Source organism: Somniosus microcephalus, unplaced genomic scaffold, assembly GCF_052327205.1.
Source record: "Somniosus microcephalus isolate GS21.2 unplaced genomic scaffold, FLI_Smic_1.0 unresolved_chr3, whole genome shotgun sequence".
NCBI classification, from domain to species: Eukaryota; Metazoa; Chordata; class Chondrichthyes; order Squaliformes; family Somniosidae; genus Somniosus; species Somniosus microcephalus.
Genome location: NW_028225181.1, coordinates 52515909 through 52533390, shown reverse-complemented (window position 1 = coordinate 52533390; position 17482 = coordinate 52515909). Strand labels below are relative to the sequence as shown.

Here is a 17482-nt window from a genome sequence, read left to right as displayed (position 1 = left end):
GAATAAACATGTCCGATTTGAAATAATCCAGAGGTGTGACTCTATAATATCCCTTGTCATCAACAGAAATGAGAAAGTTGCACGCCTTGATGTAAGGGACATAGAATAGAAACATAGAAGATAGGAGCAGGAGTATGCCATTCGGCCCTTCGAGCCTGCTCCGCCATTCAATGTGATCATGGCTGATCATCCAAATTCAGTACCCTGTCCCTGCCTTTTCCCCATATCCCTTGATCCCCCTTTAGCCTCAAGAAATATATCCAACTCTTTCTTAAATATATTTAATGAACTAGCCTCCACCGCCCTCTGTGGCAGAGAATTCCACAGGTTCACCACTCTCTGGGTGAAGGAATTCCTCCTCATTTCAGTCCTAAATGGCTTACCCCTTATCCTTAGACTATGACCCCTGGTTCTGGACTCCCCGGCCATCAGAAACATCCTTCCTGCATCTAGTCTGTCCAGACCTGACAGAATTTTATAGGTTTCGATGAGATCCCCTCTCAATCTTCTAAACTCCAGTGAGTATAAGCCCAATCGACACAATCTCTCCTCATACGTCATTCCTGCCATCCCAGGTATCAGCCTGGTGAATCTTCGCTGCACTCCCTCCATGGCAAGAACGTCCTTCCTCAGGTAAGGTGACCAAAACTGCACACAATACTCAAGGTGCGGTCTCACCAAGGCCCTGTACATCTGTAGCAAGACATCCTTGTTCCTGTAGTCGAACCCTCTTGCTACGAAGGCCAACATACCATTTGCCTTCTTAACCACCTGCTGCACCTGCATGCTTACCTTCAGCGACTGGTGCACAAGGACACCCAGGTCTCTTTGCACTTCCCCTTCTCCCAATCTATTGCCATTCAAATAATAATCTGCCTTCCTGCTTTTGCCACCAAAGTGGATAACCTCACATTTATCCACATTATAGAGCATTTGCCATGTTTCTGCCCAATCACCCAACCTGTCCAAATCGTACTGGAGTTTCCCGACATCCTCCTCGCAGCTTTGTGTCGTCTGCAAATTTGGAGATATTGCATCCAATTCCCTCGTCCAGATCATTAATATATATTGTGAACAGCTGGGGTCCTAGGACCGATCCTTGCGGTACCCCACTAGTCACTGCCTGCCACTCGGAAAACGACCCGTTTATTCCAACTCTTTGCCTTCTGTCCGCCAAACAGTTCTCTATCCAAGTCAATACCTTGCCCCCAATCCCATGTGCCGTAATTTTGCACGCTAATCTCTTGTGTGGGACCTTATCGAAAGCCTTCTGAAAGTCCAAATACACCACATCCACTGGTTCTCCCTTATCTATTTTACCAGTTACATCCTCAAAAGATTCCAGTAGATTAGTCAAGCTTGATTTATCTTTTGTAAATCCATGTTGACTTTGTCCGATCCTGTCACTGCTTTCCAAGTGCTCTGCTATTACATTTTTATAATAGACTCCAGCATTTTCCCCACTACCGATGTCAGGCTTACCGGTCTATAATTCCCCACTTTTTCTCTACCACCTTTTTGAATAGTGGGGTAACATTTGCTACCCTCCAATCCACGGGTACCGTTCCAGAGTCTATCGAGTTCTGCAAGATGACCAGTAATGCATCTACTATCTCTAGGGCCACTTCCTTAAGTACCCTGGGATGTAGACCATCAGGCCCTGGGGATTTATTGGCCTACAGTCCCATCAATTTCCGAACACCATTTTCCTACAAATACTGATTTCTTTCAGTTCCTCTCTTTCATCAGACCCTATGTTCCCCGGCATCTCTGGGAGGTTATTTGTGTCCTCCTTTGTGAAGACAGAACCAAAGTATGTATTTAGTTGGTTTGCCATTTCCTTGTTTCCCATTATAAATTCCCCTGATTCTGACTGTAAGGGACCTACGCTTGACTTCACTAATCATTTTCTCTTCACATATCTATAAAAGCTTTTACAGTCAGTTATTATGTTCCCCACTAGCTTACTCTCATATTCTATTTTCCCTTTCTTAATTAATCCCTTTGTCCTCCTTTGTTGACTCCTAAACTGCTCCCAATCCTCAGGATTATTGCTTTTTCTAGCCAATTTATATGTCCTCTCCTTGGATCTTATGCTATCCCTAATTTTCCTTGTTAGCCACGGTTGAGTCACCTTTTTTGTTTTACTCTTATGCCAAACTGGGATGAACAAATTCTGTAGCTCATCCATTCGGTCTTTGAATGTTTGCCATTGCCTATCCACCGTAAACCCTTTGAGCGCCATTCCCCACTCAATCCTACCCAACTCGCTCCTCAGACCATCGTAGTTTCCTTTATTTAAATTGAGGACTCTTGTCTCTGAGTCAACTACTTCATTCTCCATCTTAATGAAGAATTCGATCATATTATGATTGCTCCGACCCAAGGGGCCTCGTACAACAAGATTGCTAATTAATCCTTTCTCATTACATAATACCCAGTCTAAGATGGCCTGATCTCTGGTTGGTTCCTCGACATATTGGTCCAGGAAACCATCCCGTAAACACTCCAGGAATTCCTCCTCCACAGTATTGTTACTAATTTGGTTGGCCCAATGACACAATGCATAAAGGAACTGGAACACAAAGTGAACTTTTCACCAAAGCTATAGGGAGCCGAATCAGACGCTGTTCTCCGTGTCTATCGGACACTCTGTTCCCTGCGGTGCCCACTGATCACAATAGCAGCCAATGTAGCGCTGGGCACCGCACGCTCCCTCTTCAGGCTTTTCAGGTCACGGGGAATGGGGTTGGATGATTATGGAATTTATAAAGACTGTTGTCGGACATTCTCTGGATTCTAGTACCAGCCTAATGACCTGTTCTGGTGTTCTCCACTCTGCACTCTCCCATGTCTCTCTTCCTTTATTGCAGATCCCAAGACAGTCCCAAATCAGGAACCAGAGGAAAAATCGACTCAAATATCAGCTAACAGTATATCCACTATTCCAGCGGGGTCTGCAGACTCAGGTCTCTGCTTTGTGGGGTCCATTTCAAGCAGCCTGTTCACCCAGTGTAACTGCTGAAATAATCTGTCCTCAGATTTAACCAGTATCTTAATGAGGGGTGCGGGATTTACTGAATGTTCATTGGGTATAAGGAGACCAAGAACAATGGGATGCAGGAGCTGAAGAGAGGTTGAGGAGAAGTGTGAGGGGAGGGGGATGAATTGACTCAGAGGAATGGGTGTAGTGACATAGGGGAGTGGGCTGCAGTGACTGAGGGGAGTGGGCTGCAGTGACTGAGGGGAGTGGGTGGCAGTGACTGAGGGGAGTGGGCTGCAGTGACTGAGGGGAGTGGGATGCAGTGACTGAGGGGAGTGGGCTGCAGTGACTGAGGGGAGTGGGTGGCAGTGACTGAGAGGAGTGGGCTGCAGTGACTGAGGGGAGTGGGCTGCAGTGACTAAGGTGTGGAGGCTGCAGTGAGTGAGGAGAGTGGGATGTAGTGACTGAGGGGAGTGGGCTGCAGTGACTGAGGGGAGTGGGTGGCAGTGACTGAGAGGAGTGGGCTGCAGTGACTGAGGGGAGTGGGCTGCAGTGACTAAGGTGTGGAGGCTGCAGTGAGTGAGGAGAGTGGGATGTAGTGACTGAGGGGAGTGGGCTGCAGTGACGGAGGGGAGTGGGTGGCAGTGACTGAGGGGAGTGGGCTGCAGAGACTGAGGGGAGTGGGCTGCAGTGAATGAGTGGAGTGGGCTGCTGTGACTGAGGGGAGAGGGCTGCAGTGATATAGGGGAGTGGGCTGTAGTGACAGGGGAGTGGGCTGCAGTGACTGTGGGGAGTGGGCTGCTGTGACTGAGGGGAGTGGGCTGCTGCGACTGAGGGGAGTGGGCTGCAGTGACTGAGGGGAGTGGGCTGCTGTGACTGAGGGGAGAGGGCTGCAGTGACTGAGGGCAGTGGGCTGCAGTGACTGAGGGGAGTGGGATGCAGTGACTGAGGGGAGTGGGCTGCAGTGACGGGAGTGGGCTGCATGACTGAGGGGAGTGGGCTGCTGTGACTGAGGGGAGTGGGCTGCAGTGACGGAGGGGAGTGGGCTGCAGTGACTGAGGGGAGTGGGCTACTGTGACTGAGGGGAGTGGGCTGCAGTGACTGAGGGGAGTGGGCTGCTGTGACTGAGGGGAGTGGGCTGCTGTGACTGAGGGGAGTGGGCTGCAGTGACTGAGGGGAGTGGGCTGCAGTGACTGAGGGGAGTGGGCTGCAGTAGCTGAGGGGAGTGTGATGCAGTGAATGAAGGGAGTGGGCTACTGTGACTGAGGGGAGTGGGCTGCAGTGACTGAGGGCAGTGGGCTGCAGAGACTGAGGGGAGTGGGCTGCAGTAACTGAGGGGAGTGTGATACCGTGAATGAGGGGAGTGGGCTGCACTGACTGAGGGGAGTGGGCTGCAGTGACTGAGGGGAGTGTGATGCAGTGACTGAGGGGAGAGGGCTGCAGTGACTGAGGGGAGAGGGCTGCAGTGACTGAGGGGAGTATGATGCAGTGACTGAGGGGAGTGTGATGCAGGGACTGTGGGGAGTGATGCAGTGACCGTGGGGAGTGGGCTGCAGTGACTGAGGGGAGTGTGATGCAGGGACTGTGGGGAGTGATGCAGTGACCGTGGGGAGTGGGCTGCAGTGACTGAGGGGAGTGTGCTGCTGTGACTGAGGGCAGTGTGATGCTGTGACTGAGGGGAGTGTGATGCTGTGACTGAGGGGAGTGTGATGCTGTGACTGAGGGGAGTGTGGTGCTGTGACTGAGGGGAGTGTGATGCAGTGACTGAGGGGAGTGTGATGCAGTGAATGAGGGGAGTGGGCTGCAGTGACTGAGGGGAGTGGGCTGCTGTGACTGAGGGGAGTGTGATGCAGTGACTGAGGGGAGTGATGCAGTGACTGAGGGGAGTGGGCTGCAGTGACTGAGGGGAGTGTGACGCTGTGACTGAGGGGAGTGTGATGCTGTGACTGAGGGGAGTGTGGTGCTGTGACTGAGGGGGTGTGATGCAGTGACTGAGGGGAGTGTGATGCAGTGACTGAGGGGAGTGGGCTGCAGTGACTGAGGGGAGTGGGCTGCTGTGGCTGAGGGGAGTGTGAGGCAGTGACTGAGGGGAGTGGGCTGCTGTGACCGAGGGGAGCGGAAGTGGATGATTTTGGTTTATATAAAGACTGGTGTCTGACAATCTCCAGACTCCAGTACCAGCCTGATGACCTGCTCTGACGATCTCCACTCTGCCATCTCCCATGTGTGTCTACCTTTATTACAGATCCAGAGACATCCCCACCTCAGGAACCCGAGGAAGGAACAATGCGAGGGTCCACTGAGCATTCGTCCACTTTTCCAGTAGGGCCTGCCGCCTCAGGTCCCTGTCTTGTGGGGCCAATTCTAAGCAGCCAATGCAACTGCTGAAATCCTCTTTCCCTCAGATTAAAGCAGTCTCTTTCTGAGGGGACTGGGATGTGGAGACTAATGCGTGTGTGATGATGAGACTGAGGGGATTTGGTTGCAGTGACTGAACGAATTGCGATGTAGTGACTGAGGGCAGTGGGATGTAGTGACTGATAGGAATGGGATGCAGTGTCAGAGTGTAATGGGATGTAATGTCAGTGGCATGTGATATAGTGTTTGACTGGAGTGGGATGTCGTGTCTGAGGGGAGTGGGATGTAGTGTCTGAGGGGAGTGGGATGTAGTGTCTGAGGGGAGTGGGATGTAGTGTCTGAGGGGAGTGGGGTGTAGTGTCTGACGGAAGTGGGATGTAGTGTCTGAGGGGAATGGGATGTAGTGCATGAGGGGAGTGGGATGTAGTGTCTGAGGGGAGTGGGGTGTAGTGTCTGAGGAGTGGGATGTAGTGCCTGAGGGGAGTGGGATGTAGTGCATGAGGGGAGTGGGATGTAGTGCCTGAGGGGAGTGGGATGTAGTATCTGAGGGGAGTGGGATGTAGTGTCTTGAGGCGAGTGGGATGTCGTGTCTGAGGGGAGTGGGATGTCGTGTCTGAGGGGTGTGGGATGTAGTGTCTGAGGGCAGTGGGATGTACTGTGTGAGGGGAGTGGGATGTTGTGTGTGAGGGGAGTGGGATGTAGTGTGTGAGGGGAGTGGGATGTAGTGTGTGAGGGGAGTGGGATGTGGTGTGTGAGGGGAGTGAGATGTAATGTCTGAGGGGAGTGGGATGTAGTGTCTGAGGGGAGTGGGATGTAGTGTCAGAGGGGAGTGGGATGTAGTGTCTGAGGGGAGTGGGATGTAGTGACTGAGGGGAGTGGGATGTAGTGTCTGAGGGGAGTGGGATGTAGGGCTAAAAATTCGGTGGCGCCGCGTTTGGGGCACCAAGCTCATCTGGGCGCTGGAATTTGCGCTCTGGCCAGAGCTGCTTGCGCCCTCCCGATATTCAGTTGGAGCGCCCCAAGAGGGACTCGGGGCGCTGGTCGAGGCTCCCCGCATCCCGCTTGGGGCGCTTGAAATAAAGAATAGATTTGCCTTTCTAATCTAGGCTTTATTAACTTAAAAATCCGGTAGCACATCTTCAACATCCAGTCCCAACTAAAGGCTGGAAAGAACTGAATTTAAGATGGCCATCACAAATCACATGACATCAACTACCAATGAGATTACAGCATATATCCCAAGGCAGGAAACAAACAACCAATCACAATACTTCTTACTAAACATAAAAAATAATCACCACATTCAACCCTCCTTTTAAAATATACTCCAACCTAAATAACCTTTACAATTTATAATTAATTATTTACAACTAAAACTATGCACAGACAAAATAAAACTATTCAACATGACACAATACTAAGTGAGCAACAACAAATAGTAACATTGCACATAAGTATTAAGTATCTCTCAACTAAAACAATATAATATAATATTTCAACAATTTTAAAACATTACTATCAATTTAAAAGTCTATTTTCAATCGGTCGACTGGATATCTTGTTCGTGTCGACCTTCTTAACCTTGGTGAAATTCCTTGCCCTCGCACACCAGGAGACACAGAAGTATCTTCTGCAGGAAGGCTATCCATATCCCGACTTTCAACGGTTTCCGGATTAGAAATCCCATCAGGAGGTAAACTGGGACGGTCATGAACATCCATCGAGGGCTGACTAATAGAAGTATAATTATCTGCAGTCGGATTGGAAATATTCGTAGTATCTGTAACAGCATCCACATTATCTGAATCATGACTATTGTTAATATCCTCAGAAGAGGGCTGGCCACCACAAGGAGCCAAGTCTTTAATTGAAACGGTACTTTCTTTCCCATCTTGGAATCGAATATGAGCATATTGGAAATTTGCCTCCAACAGCTCCACCTCCTCCACTAAAGGATCATATTTTGACAATCTAACATGGCGTCGAAGCAGCACAGGTCCCTGCATAGTAAGCCATGAAGGTACCGAATATCCCGTAGTAGATCTCCGTGGATAGTTAAAGAGCCTTTCATGGGGGGTCACATTAGTAGCCGTTGAAAGCAATGATCTAATGGAATGCAGGGCATCAGGCAGGACCATTTCCCACTGTGTATTCTTAAGATTCCGGGATGTCAAAGCCAACATAACTGCCTTCCAGATCACCCCATTGTATCGTTTCCATTACCCTGGGGATTATACAGGGTAGTTCTGCAATAGAAATTCCCCGACTCTGAAGGTATTCCTTCAACTGGGAAGACATAAAAGAACATCCCTGATCCGAATGGATATACGCAGGCATCCCAAAGATGACAACAAGTTGAGTCAGACATTTGATAACTGTAGCAGCTGATATATCTGCGCAAGGAAAAGCAAAAGGGAACCTTGAAAACTCATCCACAACAGTAAATATATATCGGTTTTGATTAGTTGAAGGAAGAGGCCCCTTGAAATCGACGCTCAAACGTTCAAAAGGAGAAGTAGCCTTTATAAGATGAGCTCGTTGAGGCTTAAAGAAATTCGGTTTACACTGAGCACAGATAGAACATGATGAAGTCATCCGCTTGACGTCTTCAACTGAAAAGGGCAAATTCTTACTGCATACGAAGTGTATCATCCTCGTAACCCCAGGATGGCATAAGGCATTGTGAAGATTAATAAGCGTATCTCCGTGAATCACAGAACAATAAGCCCTCGACAGCGCATCAGCAGCAACATTATCCTTCCCCGACGATAAACTATACCAAAATGGTAACATGCCAACTCAATCCTCCACCTCATTATTTTATCATTCTTAATCTTTCCAAAATGTTTGACATCAAACATAAAGGACACAGACTTTTGATCAGTTACCAACGTAAAATGTCGCCCCGATAAATAATGTCTCCATTTACGCAATGCTTCTACTACTGCATACGCCTCTTTCTCTATTGAGGAATGCCTTTTTTCACTATTGTTCAAGGTACGTGAGAAAAAGGCCGCAGGTCTTCCATTTTGGTTCAGAGTAGCCCCAATTGCAAAATCAGAAGTGTCCGTCTCAATCACAGAAGGAACCTGCTCATCAATAGAATGCACAACTGCTCCAAGGATATCCTTTTTAAAATTATCAAAACACGTCCTGGCCTTCCATGATAGAGGATATGTCGTAACCCGAATAAGAGGTCGGATCTTCTGTGAAAAATTTGCTATCCAATTAGAATAGTAAGAAAACAGTCCAACAACTCGTTGCAAAGCCTGAGGGGAGTGGGAGGAGGAGACTGAGGGGAGTGGGTGGAGGAGACTGAGGTAAGTTGGAGGAGGAGAGTGAGGGGAGCAGGAGGAGGAGACTGAGGGGAGTGGGAGGAGGAGACTGAGGGGAGTGGGAGGAGGAGACTGAGGGGAGTGGCAGGAGGAGACTGAGGCGAGTGGGAGGAGGAGACTGAGGAGAGCGGGTGGAGGAGACTGATGGGAGTGGGAGGAGGAGACTGAGGGGAGTGGGAGGAGGAGACTGGGGAGTGGGAGGAGGAGACTGAGGGGTGCGGGAGGAGGAGACTGAGGGGAGCGGGAGGAGGAGACTGAGGGGAGCGGGAGGAGGAGACTGAGGGGAGTGGGAGGAGGAGACTGAGGGGAGCGGGAGGAGGAGACTGAGGGGAGTGGGAGGAGGAGACTGAGGGGAGTGGAAGGTGGAGACTGAGGGGAGTGGGAGGAGGAGACTGAGGGGAGTGGGAGGAGGAGACTGAGGTAAGTGGGAGGAGGAGATTGAGGGGATTGGGAGGAGGAGAGTGAGGGGAGCGGGAAGAGGAGGCTGAGTGGCGTGGGAGGAGGAGACTGATGTGAGTGGGAGGAGGAGTTTGAATGGAGTGGAAGGAGGAGACTGTGGGTAGTGGGATTATGTAACTGTGTGGTTGGGCATGTAAGTGTCTGAGCGGATGGGGATTCAGTAACTGAGGGGTGGGTTATGTCATTATCTGAAGAGAGTGGGATTCAGTAACTTAGGGGTGGGTGATTTACGTGACTGAGGTTAGGGGGATTCAGTAACTGAAATGAGGGGCATATAAGTGTGTGAGGGGATTGAATTTCAGTAACTGAGGGCAGGGTGATGTATGTGTCTGAGGGGAGTGCGTCTCAGTAACTAAGGGGAGGGGGATGTAAGTGATTGTGGGGTGGGGGTTTCAGTAACTGAGGGCAGGGTGATGTATGTGTCTGAGAGGTGTGCGTTACATTAACTGAGGGGAGGGGGATGTAATTGACTGTGGGGAGGGTGTTTCAGTAACTGAGGGGAGGGGGATGTAGTGACTGAGGAGTGTGGGATTCAGTAGTGAGGGGAGGGAGATGTAACTGACTGTGGGGAGTGGGATTCAATAACTGAGGGGAGGTGGATGTAAGTGTCTGATGGGAGATTGATGCAGTGACAGAACGTCATGGGATTGGATGATTCTTGAACGATCCTGATGACCTGTTCGGCTGGTTTCCACTCTGAACTCTCCCATTTCTCTCTTCCTTTATTATAGATCCCGGGACAACCCCAACTCAGGAACCCAAGGAAAAATCGACTCGTGAATCCGCTGACCGTACATCCACTATTCCAGCTGTGTCTGCTGCCTCAGGTATCTGCCTTGTGGGGTCCATTCTACACAGACTGCTCACCCAATGCAGCTGCTGAAATCCACTGACCCCCAGCTTTATCCAGAATCTTACACAGGGGAGAGGATTGAAGTTACTCAGGGCAGTGGGTTTTAGAGACTGATGAGGATGCGATGATCAGACTGAGGGGAGTGGGAGGAGGAGACTGAGGGAAGTGCGAGGAGGAGACTGAGGGGAGTGGGAGGAGGAGACTGAGGGGAGTGGGAGGAGGAGACTGAGGGGAGTGGGAGGAGACTGAGGGAAGTGGGAGGAGGAGACTGAGGGAAGTGGGAGGAGACTGAGGGAAGTGGGAGGAGACTGAGGGAAGTGGGAGGAGGAGACTGAGGGGAGTGGGAGGAGGAGACTGAGGGGAGTGGGAGGAGGAGACTGAGGGGAGCGGGAGGAGGAGACTGAGGGGTGTGGGAGGAGGAGACTGAGGGGAGTGGGAGGAGACTGAGGGGAGCGGGAGGAGGAGACTGAGGGGAGCGGGAGGAGGAGACAGAGGGGAGCGGGAGGAGGAGACTGAGGGGAGTGGGAGGAGGAGGCTGAGGGGATGTGGGAGGAGGTGACTGAGGGGAGCGGGAGGAGGAGATTGAGGGGAGCGGGAGGAGGAGACTGAGGGTAGCGGGAGGAGGAGAGTGAGGGGAGCGGGGAGGAGGAAACTGAGGGGAGTGGGAGGAGGAGACTGAGGGGAGCGGAAGGAGGAGACTGAGGGGAGCGGGAGGAGGAGACTGAGTGGAGCGGGAGGAGGAGACTGAGGGGAGCGGGAGGAGGAGACTGAGGGGAGCGGGAGGGGGGAGACTGAGGGGAGCGGGAGGAGGAGACTGAGGGGAGCGGGAGGAGGAGACTGAGGGGAGCGGGAGGAGGAGACTGAGGGGAGCGGGAGGAGGAGACTGAGGGGAGCGGGAGGAGGAGACTGAGGGGAGCGGGAGGAGGAGACTGAGGGGAGCGGGAGGAGGAGACTGAGGGGAGCGGGAGGAGGAGACTGAGGGGAGCGGGTGGAGGAGACTGAGGGGAGCGGGAGGAGGAGAATGAGGGGAGCGGGAGGAGGAGACTGAGGGGAGCGGGAGGAGGAGACTGAGGGGAGCGGGAGGCGGAGACTGAGGGGAGCGGGAGGAGGCGACTGAGGGGAGCGGGAGGAGGAGACTGAGGGGAGCGGGAGGAGGAGACAGGGGAGCGGGAGGAGGAGACTGAGGGGAGCGGGAGGAGGAGACTGAGGGGAGCGGGAGGAGGAGACTGAGGGGAGTGGGAGGAGGAGACTGAGGGGAGCGGGAGGAGGAGACGGATGAGAGCGGGAGGTGAAACTGAGGGGAGTGGGAGGAGGAGACTGAGGGGAGTGGGAGGAGGAGACTGAGGGGAGTGGGAGGAGCAGACTGAGGGGAGTGGGAGGAGGAGACTGAGGGGAGTGGGAGGAGGAGACTGAGGGGAGTGGGAGGAGGAGACTGAGGGGAGTGGGAGGAGGAGACTGAGGGGAGCGGGAGGAGGTGACTGAGGGGAGCTGGAGGAGTAGACTGAGGGGAGTGGGAGGAGGAGACTGAGGGGATCTGGAGGAGGAGACTGAGGGGAGCGGGAGGAGGAGACTGAGGGGAGTGGGAGGAGGAGACTGAGGGGGAGCGGGAGGAGGAGACTGAGGGGAGCGGGAGGAGGAGACTGAGGGGAGCGGGAGGAGGAGACTGAGGGGAGCGGGAGGAGGAGATTGAGGGGAGCGGGAGGAGGAGACTGAGGGGAGAGGGAAGAGGAGACTGAGGAAGCGGGAGGAGGAGACTGAGGGGAGCGGGAGGAGGAGACTGAGTGGAGATGGAGGACGAGACTGAGGGGAGCGGGAGGAGGAGACTGAGGGGAGCGGGACGAGGAGACTGAGGGGAGCGGGAGGAGGAGACTGAGGGGAGCGGGAGGAGGTGAGTGATGGGAGCGGGAGGAGGAGACTGAGGGGAGCGGGAGGAGGAGACTGAGGGGAGCGGGAGGAGGAGATTGAGGGGAGCGGGAGGAGGAGACTGAGGGGAGCGGGAGGAGGAGACTGAGGGGAGCGGGAGGAGGAGATTCAGGGGAGCGGGAGGAGGAGACTGAGGGGAGCGGGAGGAGGAGACTGAGGGGAGGGGGAGGAGGAGACTGAGGGGAGCTGGAGGAGGAGACTGAGGGGAGCGGGAGGAGGAGACTGAGGGGAGCGGGAGGAGGAGACTGAAGGGAGGGGGAGGAGGAGACTGAGTGGAGCTGGAGGAGGAGACTGAGGGGAGCGGGAGAAGGAGAGTGAGGGGAGCGGGAGGAGGAGACTGAGGGGAGCGGGAGGAGGAGACTGAGGGGAGTGGGAGGAGGTGACTGAGTGGAGCGGGAGGAGGAGACTGAGGGGAGTGGGAGGAGGTGACTGAGGGGAGTGGGAGGTGGAGACTGAGGGGAGTGGGAGGAGGAGACTGAGGGGAGTGGGAGGAGGAGACTGAGGTAAGTGGGAGGAGGAGATTGAGGCGATTGGGAGGAGGAGAGTGAGGGGAGCGGGAAGAGGAGGCTGAGTGGCGTGGGAGGAGGAGACTGATGTGAGTGGGAGGAGGAGTTTGAATGGAGTGGAAGGAGGAGACTGAGGGTAGTGGGATTATGTAATTGAGTGGTTGGGCATGTAAGTGTCTGAGCGGAGGGGGATTCAGTAACTGAGGGGTGGGTTATGTCATTATCTGAAGAGAGTGGGATTCAGTAACTTAGGGGTGGGTGATTTACGTGACTGAGGTTAGGGGGATTCAGTAACTGAAATGAGGGGCATATAAGTGTGTGAGGGGATTGAATTTCAGTAACTGAGGGCAGGGTGATGTATGTGTCTGAGGGGAGTGCGTCTCAGTAACTAAGGGGAGGGGGATGTCAGTGATTGTGGGGTGGGGGTTTCAGTAACTGAGGGCAGGGTGATGTATGTGTCTGAGAGGAGTGCGTTACATTAACTGAGGGGAGGGGGATGTAATTGACTGTGGGGAGGGTGTTTCAGTAACTGAGGGGAGGGGGATGTAGTGACTGAGGAGTGTGGGATTCAGTAGTGAGGGGAGGGAGATGTAACTGACTGTGGGGAGTGGGATTCAATAACTGAGGGGAGGTGGATGTAAGTGTCTGATGGGAGATTGATGCAGTGACAGACAGAACGTCATGGGATTGGATGATTCTTGAACGATCCTGATGACCTGTTCGGCTGGTTTCCACTCTGAACTCTCCATTTCTCTCTTCCTTTATTATAGATCCCGGGACAACCCCAACTCAGGAACCCAAGGAAAAATCGACTCGTGAATCCGCTGACCGCACATCCACTATTCAAGCTGTGTCTGCTGCCTCAGGTATCTGCCTTGTGGGGTCCATTCTACACAGACTGCTCACCCAATGCAGCTGCTGAAATCCACTGACCCCCCAGCTTTATCCAGAATCTTACACAGGGGAGAGGATTGAAGTTACTCAGGGCAGTGGGTTTTAGAGACTGATGGGGATGCGATGATCAGACTGAGGGGAGTGGGAGGAGGAGACTGAGGGAAGTGCGAGGAGGAGACTGAGGGGAGCGGGACGAGGAGACTGAGGGGAGCGGGAGGAGGAGACTGAGGGGAGCGGGAGGAGGAGACTGAGGGGAGCGGGACGAGGAGACTGAGGGGAGCGGGAGGAGGAGACTGAGGGAAGCGGGAGGAGGTGAGTGATGGGAGCGGGAGGAGGAGACTGAGGGGAGTGGGAGGAGGAGACTGAGAGGAGCGGGAGGAGGAGATTCAGGGGGAGCGGGAGGAGGAGATCTGAGCGGAGCGGGAGGAGGAGACTGAGGGGAGGGGAGGAGGAGACTGAGGGGAGCGGTGAGGAGGAGACTGAAAGGAGGGGGAGGAGGACATTGAGTGGAGCTGGAGGAGGAGACTGAGGGGAGCGGGGAGAAGGAGAGTGAGGGGAGCGGGAGGAGGAGACTGAGGGGAGCGGGAGGAGGAGACTGAGGGGGAGTGGGAGGAGGAGACTGAGGGGAGTGGGAGGAGGAGACTGAGGGGAGAGGGGGGAGGAGACTGATGGGAGTGGGAGGAGGTGACTGAGGGGAGTGGGAGGAGGAGACTGAGGGGAGTGGAGGAGGAGACTGAGGGGAGTGGGAGGAGGAGACTGAGGGGAGAGGGAGGAGGAGACTGAGGGGAGTGGGAGGAGGTGACTGAGGGGAGTGGGAGGAAAGACTGAGGGGAGCGGTAGGAGGTGACTGAGGGAGTTGGAGGAGGAGACTGAGGGGAGCGGGAGGAGGAGACTGAGGGGAGCGGGAGGAGGAGACTGAGGGGGAGCGGGAGGAGGAGACTGAGGGGAGCGGGAGGAGGAGACTGAGGGGAGCGGGAGGAGGTGACTGAGGGGAGCGGGAGGAGGAGACTGAGGGGAGCGGGAGGAGGAGACTGTGGGAGCGGGAGGAGGAGACTGAGGGGAGCGGGAGGAGGAGACTGAGGGGAGCGGGAGGAGGAGACTGAGGGGAGCGGGAGGAGGAGACTGAGGGGAGCGGGAGGAGGAGGCTGAGGGGAGCGGGAGGAGGAGACTGAGGGGAGCGGGAGGAGGAGACTGAGGGGAGCGGGAGGAGGAGACTGAAGGTAGGGGGAGGAGGAGACTGAGTGGAGCTGGAGGAGGAGACTGAGGGGAGCGGGAGAAGGAGAGTGAGGGGAGCGGGAGGAGGAGACTGAGGGGAGCGGGAGGAGGAGACTGAGGGGAGTGGGAGGAGGAGACTGAGGGGAGTGATAGGAGGAGACTGAGGGGAGAGGGGGGAGGAGACTGATGGAGTGGGAGGAGGTGACTGAGGGGAGTGGGAGGAGGAGACTGAGGGGAATGGGAGGAGGAGACTGAGGGGAGTGGGAGGAGGTGACTGAGGGGAGTGGGAGGAGGCGACTGAGGGGAGTGGGAGGAGGTGACTGAGTGGAGCGGGAGGAGGAGACTGAGGGGAGTGGGAGGAGGTGACTGAGGGGAGTGGGAGGTGGAGACTGAGGGGAGTGGGAGGAGGAGACTGAGGGGAGTGGGAGGAGGAGACTGAGGTAAGTGGGAGGAGGAGATTGAGGCGATTGGGAGGAGGAGAGTGAGGGGGAGCGGGAAGAGGAGGCTGAGTGGCGGTGGGAGGAGGAGACTGATGTGAGTGGGAGGAGGAGTTTGAATGGAGTGGAAGGAGGAGACTGAGGGTAGTGGGATTATGTAATTGAGTGGTTGGGCATGTAAGTGTCTGAGCGGAGGGGGATTCAGTAACTGAGGGGTGGGTTATGTCATTATCTGAAGAGAGTGGGATTCAGTAACTTAGGGGGTGGGTGATTTACGTGACTGAGGTTAGGGGGATTCAGTAACTGAAATGAGGGGCATATAAGTGTGTGAGGGGATTGAATTTCAGTAACTGAGGGCAGGGTGATGTATGTGTCTGAGGGGAGTGCGTCTCAGTAACTAAGGGGAGGGGGATGTCAGTGATTGTGGGGTGGGGGTTTCAGTAACTGAGGGCAGGGTGATGTATGTGTCTGAGAGGAGTGCGTTACATTAACTGAGGGGAGGGGATGTAATTGACTGTGGGGAGGGTGTTTCAGTAACTGAGGGGAGGGGGATGTAGTGACTGAGGAGTGTGGGATTCAGTAGTGAGGGGAGGGAGATGTAACTGACTGTGGGGAGTGGGATTCAATAACTGAGGGGAGGTGGATGTAAGTGTCTGATGGGAGATTGATGCAGTGACAGAACGTCATGGGATTGGATGATTCTTGAACGATCCTGATGACCTGTTCGGCTGGTTTCCACTCTGAACTCTCCCATTTCTCTCTCCTTTATTATAGATCCCGGGACAACCCCAACTCAGGAACCCAAGGAAAAATCGACTCGTGAATCCGCTGACCGCACATCCACTATTCCAGCTGTGTCTGCTGCCTCAGGTATCTGCCTTGTGGGGTCCATTCTACACAGACTGCTCACCCAATGCAGCTGCTGAAATCCACTGACCCCCCAGCTTTATCCAGAATCTTACACAGGGGAGAGGATTGAAGTTACTCAGGGCAGTGGTTTTAGAGACTGATGGGGATGCGATGATCAGACTGAGGGGAGTGGGAGGAGGAGACTGAGGGAAGTGCGAGGAGGAGACTGAGGGGAGCGGGACGAGGAGACTGAGGGGAGCGGGACGAGGAGACTGAGGGGAGCGGGAGGAGGAGACTGAGGGGAGCGGGAGGAGGAGACTGAGGGGAGCGGGACGAGGAGACTGAGGGGAGCGGGAGGAGGAGACTGAGGGAAGCGGGAGGAGGTGAGTGATGGGAGCGGGAGGAGGAGACTGAGGGGAGCGGGAGGAGGAGACTGAGGGGAGCGGGAGGAGGTGATTGAGGGGAGCGGGAGGGGGAGACTGAGGGGAGTGGGAGGAGGAGACTGAGGGGAGCGGGAGGAGGAGATTCAGGGGAGCGGGAGGAGGAGACTGAGCGGAGCGGGAGGAGGAGACTGAGGGGAGGGGGAGGAGGAGACTGAGGGGAGCGGGAGGAGGAGACTGAAAGGAGGGGAGGAGGACATTGAGTGGAGCTGGAGGAGGAGACTGAGGGGAGCGGGAGAAGGAGAGTGAGGGGAGCGGGAGGAGGAGACTGAGGGGAGCGGGAATGAGGAGACTGAGGGGAGTGGAGGAGGAGACTGAGGGGAGTGGGAGGAGGAGACTGAGGGGAGAGGGGGGAGGAGACTGATGGGAGTGGGAGGAGGTGACTGAGGGGAGTGGGAGGAGGAGACTGAGGGGAGTGGGAGGAGGAGACTGAGGGGAGAGGGAGGAGGAGACTGAGGGGAGTGGGAGGAGGTGACTGAGGGGGAGTGGGAGGAAAGACTGAGGGGAGCGGTAGGAGGTGACTGAGGGGAGTTGGAGGAGGAGACTGAGGGGAGCGGGAGGAGGAGACTGAGGGGAGCGGGAGGAGGAGACTGAGGGGAGCGGGAGGAGGAGACTGAGGGAGCGGGAGGAGGTGACTGAGGGGAGCGGGAGGAGGAGACTGAGGGAAGCGGGGAGGAGGAGACTGAGGGGGAGCGGGAGGAGGAGACTGAGGGGAGCGGGAGGAGGAGACTGAGGGGAGCGGGAGGAGGAGACTGAGGGGAGCGGGAGGAGGAGACTGAGGGGAGCGGGAGGAGGAGGCTGAGGGGAGCGGGAGGAGGAGACTGAGGGGAGCGGGAGGAGGAGACTGGAGGGGAGCGGGAGGAGGAGACTGAAGGTAGGGGGAGGAGGAGACTGAGTGGAGCTGGAGGAGGAGACTGAGGGGAGCGGGAGAAGGAGAGTGAGGGGAGCGGGAGGAGGAGACTGAGGGGAGCGGGAGGAGGAGACTGAGGGGAGTGGGAGGAGGAGACTGAGGGGAGTGATAGGAGGAGACTGAGGGGAGAGGGGAGGAGGAGACTGATGGGAGTGGGAGGAGGTGACTGAGGGGAGTGGGAGGAGGAGACTGAGGGGAATGGGAGGAGGAGACTGAGGGGAGTGGGAGGAGGTGACTGAGGGGAGTGGGAGGAAAGACTGAGGGGATCGGTAGGAGGTGACTGAGGGGAGTTGGAGGAGGAGACTGAGGGGAGCGGGAGG

General features: G+C 55.1%; 1 protein-coding gene and 1 long non-coding RNA gene across 2 annotated transcripts in view; both read left to right on the top strand.

Moving 5' to 3' along the window:
• Positions 1 to 17482, top strand: part of LOC147091441 (uncharacterized) — a 347011-nt gene that overhangs the window by 87417 nt on the left and 242112 nt on the right. The gene's annotated exons all lie outside the window — the stretch shown is intronic.
• Positions 1 to 17482, top strand: part of LOC147091447 (uncharacterized) — a 32244-nt gene that overhangs the window by 5836 nt on the left and 8926 nt on the right. The window contains exons 4-7 of the mRNA XM_085976450.1: positions 2874 to 2969; positions 9867 to 9962; positions 13188 to 13283; positions 15738 to 15833. Of these exons, the coding sequence (XP_085832576.1) occupies positions 2874 to 2969; positions 9867 to 9962; positions 13188 to 13283; positions 15738 to 15833 (384 nt within the window). The remainder of the gene's footprint in view (positions 1 to 2873; positions 2970 to 9866; positions 9963 to 13187; positions 13284 to 15737; positions 15834 to 17482) is intronic.